Below are 3,909 nucleotides of genomic sequence, written 5' to 3'. Positions count from 1 at the left end.
CACTACCTTAGCACCACTACCTTAGCATCACTACCTTAACACCACTACCTTAGCACCACTACCTTAGCAGCAGTACCTTAACGCTAATACCTTAGCAGCAGTACCTTAGCATCACTACCTTAACACCACTACCTTAGCACCACTACCTTAGCAGCAGTACCTTAACGCCACTACCTTAGCACCACTACCTTAGCACCACTACCTTAGCACCACTACCTTAGCAGCAGTACCTTAGCACCACTACCTTAACACCACTACCTTAGCACCACTACCTTAGCAGCAGTACCTTAACGCCACTACCTTAGCACCACTACCTTAGCACCACTACCTTAGCACCACTACCTTATCAGCAGTACCTTAGCATCACTGCCTTAGCAGCAGTACCTTAGCACCAGTACCTTAACGCCACAACTTTAGCACCACTACCTTAGCAGCAGATCAAGATGGCTGCGAGAGTACATCGCAAGGCTTGTGATCTCTCCAGATTCTGCAATTTTGCGGTGATTTTCTTGTTCATTTCGGGTCTTTTCGTCCAGAACAGTTGTACCCTTACATCGTACACCCGTTGTGAGCTTTTGGATATTGGTTTACCAATTTCTGACAGTTTTGTGGAGAAATCCTTCGTAAACAAAGGCGGGGGAAGAGCGGAGGACTAAGAGCTAAGCTAAAGCTAACACCACACCGGCTCTCTTTACCCATCATTTACCTTGCCAATGTAAAGTCGCTGCTGAACAAAATTGAGGAGATCCGACTCAACATTACATACAGCAAGAGACTTTTGAACTGTAATGTCATAATCTTCACGGAAACATGGCTAAACAGCGGAATACCAGACAATGCTATTGAGCTAGCGGGACACCATACATTCCAGGCTCGAACACCAGATGGCTCTGGTAAGACCAGAGGTGGAGGACTGTGCATTGATATTAACAAAGCTTGGTGCTCAAACTCTGCTTTTGTTGGGAGACATTGTTCAGCTAACCTGAAGTTTCTGATAGTTAAATGTAGACCGTTCTATCTGCCACGGGAGTTCACTTCCACCATTATCACTGCAGCCTACATTAAGAGGTTTAGAAGCCCGTCAGATAGCGTCCCCCCATGTTAAGAAGAGGGGAACGCTATCTGACCGGGTTTAGAAGCCCGTCAGCCCAACACAGTGTGGATGGATAGATGGATGTTGCAGTATCTATAACAACCCAAACACACTGGAACTTATAATTAGACATCCCCAGTTATTAATTTATAACATGGAGGGAGGGAGGGAGGGAGGGAGGGAAGGAGGGAGGGAGGCATAACACTGGCACGTTTCAGTTGTTTTGATTGTATGGCGCCTCCTGCTGTCGGTTAGTCAGAATGACAATTCTCCATGTATCACGTGACTTTTGGCAGAAACTTACCGCAGAGTGTGAAGAATTGTCTCGAACGCGAGAAGAGGCTGTTTTGTATGAGCAGAGATTGTTTTGTACTAGTAGACAATTTACAAATTACATTTTCAGTGCAATGTTAGCGTTAACCCTTAACCTAAAAATAATTTTTTTGTGTGTGCAACATTTAAGTTTGTAAGAGATGTTTTATTTGTGTGTGACATTAGAGGAGAGTTTGTAACACAAGTTTTATGTGTGAACAATAAGATTTATTTGAGTGCAACATGTTTATTTGTGAGTGATTTGTTGTGTGTAATATGCTTTATGCATTTGCAACATGCTTTATGTGTGTGCGCTACATGCATTTTTGTACACAATGTTTTGGCAGAAAAATTACTCCATAGTGTATCATGGTTGTTGTACCCGTTGTCCTTCATCTCCTCCCCCTTTCCTCTTAGGATCCAGTTGGAGCCTCTCTCCTGGGGCCCCTGGCTGGACCGGCCCTTCTCTCTCAGCAGCTGGGCCTCCCTCAGGCCGTCATGGCTGCCCAGGCCCCAGGCGTCATCACAGGTAAGAACATCCACAGATGAGTTGAGGACAGAAAGGTGGACGTGGGAGCAGCTCACCTGTCCTCAGGCCATGAAGCAGGACAGGTGAAGGTGTTCTGGTTCTGATCCGTTCTGCTTCCTGTGGCTTCCAGGTGTAACCCCGGCGCGGCCTGGTCTGCCTCAGGTGGGGCTAGTGAACCCGGTGTTGGCCACACCCCCTTCAGTGACGGCGTCTCTGGGCATCGAGCTGAAGAAGAAGGAGGAGCAGCAGCAGGAGGCGCAGCAGGACGGTGCCTCTGAGCCGCTAAGTGAACAGGAGCACATGAGCATCAGCGGCAGCAGCGCACGTCACATGGTGATGAGGAAGCTGCTCCGGAAGCAGGAGGTGAGCCCAACCCCTGAGACCAGAACTTCTGGGTCTGTTCTGCTCCTGACTGAACCCTGTGTTCCCCCCAGTCCACCGTCATGGTCCTCAGGAACATGGTGGGCCCCGACGACATTGACGACGACCTGGAGGGTGAGGTGACAGAGGAGTGCGGGAAGTTCGGCGTGGTGAAGCGGGTCATCATCTACCAGGAGCGTCAGGGGGAGGAGGACGACGCCGAGGTCATCGTTAAGATCTTCGTGGAGTTCTCTGAGGCGGTGGAGATGAACCGCGCCATCCAGGCCCTGAACAATCGCTGGTTTGGGGGGCGGAAGGTGGTGGCTGAGGTCTACGACCAGGAACGCTTTGATAACGGTGACCTTTCAGCGTAGACTTTGGATGACCCGTTCTGAAGGTGTCCATCACCATAGAACCACCTCCTTCAGATCAGAACTAACGGACTGGACCCAGCTGCTGTTTCTTCCAGAACTAGTTTCTCCTCTTGGTTTCCCTCTGACAGAACCTTTCTTAGACCCGCTGGACTTCTTCAAAGCTGGCGGTCACAGGTCGGTTTTAGATCTGGGCCTTCTTGGGTTCTTGCTTCTGTTTAGAGACGAGCAGTAAACAAGCAGCTGCCACCCCAGTGGGAATGACCCACTGATCCAAAGCAGCTGCCACCCCAGTGGGNAAGCAGCTGCCACCCCAGTGGGAATGACCCACTGATCCAAAGCAGCTGCCACCCCAGTGGGGATGACCCACTGATCCAGTGCAGCTGCCACCCCAGTGGGGATGACCCACTGATCCAAAGCAGCTGCCATCCCATTGGGCCTTCTTTAGGTGTTTCTAGAGCTCAGCGATCTTGGTCCAGTCAGAACAACCTAAATGGATTCTCAAAACTTAATGAACAGAACCTTGTGGTGGGAAGTGTTCAGGCTGTGAAAAAAATGTCAATAAATGTTTTCCAGGTGTTTCAACAGTATGAAGCTGCTTTCTGATTGGCAGATGATTCTGTTCTTGCTCCCAGTTAAACAGTCACCACCATAACTAGAGTAGATGTTTGAGACCACTCTAACCAGTCCTTCTCTTCCAACAAGCACAGATCTAGACTTTAAGGGCAACGCTCAGCCTCCTTGCTGCTGGTCAACAGGTTATGCTGACCCACAGTACCTGAAGACCCAAAGGACCCGTTAACCCAAAGGACCCGTTAACCCAAAGGTTATGCTGACCCAAAGGACCCGTTGACCCAAAGGACCCGTTGACCCAAGGGACCCGTTGATTTAAAGGGCCCATTGATCCAAAGGTTATGCTGACCCACAGTACCTGTAGACCCAAAGGACCCGTTGACCCAAAGGTTATGCTGACCCAAAGGACCCGTTGACCCAAAGGACCCGTTGACCCAAGGGACCCGTTGATTTAAAGGGCCCATTGATCCAAAGGTTATGCTGACCCACAGTACCTGTAGACCCAAAGGACCCGTTGACCCAAAGGTTATGCTGACCCAAAGGACCCGTTGACCCAAAGGACCCGTTGACCCAAGGGACCCGTTGATTTAAAGGGCCCATTGATCCAAAGGTTATGCTGACCCACAGTACCTGTAGACCCAAAGGACCCGTTGACCCAAAGGTTATGCTGA

At 49.8% G+C, this 3,909-nt stretch overlaps 1 protein-coding gene across 1 annotated transcript in view; it reads left to right on the top strand.

Annotated features, from left to right (window-relative positions):
• The window catches only part of LOC107105121 (poly(U)-binding-splicing factor PUF60-like), a 16,060-nt gene extending 13,103 nt beyond the window's left edge, over positions 1-2,957 (top strand). The window contains exons 8-10 of the mRNA XM_015405235.1: positions 1,823-1,934; positions 2,065-2,297; positions 2,369-2,957. Coding sequence (XP_015260721.1) covers positions 1,823-1,934; positions 2,065-2,297; positions 2,369-2,668 — 645 coding nt within the window. The 3' untranslated portion in view covers positions 2,669-2,957. The remainder of the gene's footprint in view (positions 1-1,822; positions 1,935-2,064; positions 2,298-2,368) is intronic.
• The last annotated feature ends 952 nt before the right edge of the window (positions 2,958-3,909 follow it).

Source organism: Cyprinodon variegatus, unplaced genomic scaffold, assembly GCF_000732505.1.
Source record: "Cyprinodon variegatus isolate N-32 unplaced genomic scaffold, C_variegatus-1.0 Scaffold2076, whole genome shotgun sequence".
Taxonomy (NCBI): Eukaryota; Metazoa; Chordata; class Actinopteri; order Cyprinodontiformes; family Cyprinodontidae; genus Cyprinodon; species Cyprinodon variegatus.
Note: the sequence above shows the minus strand (reverse complement) of the source record. Positions and strands in the feature narration are given on the sequence as shown.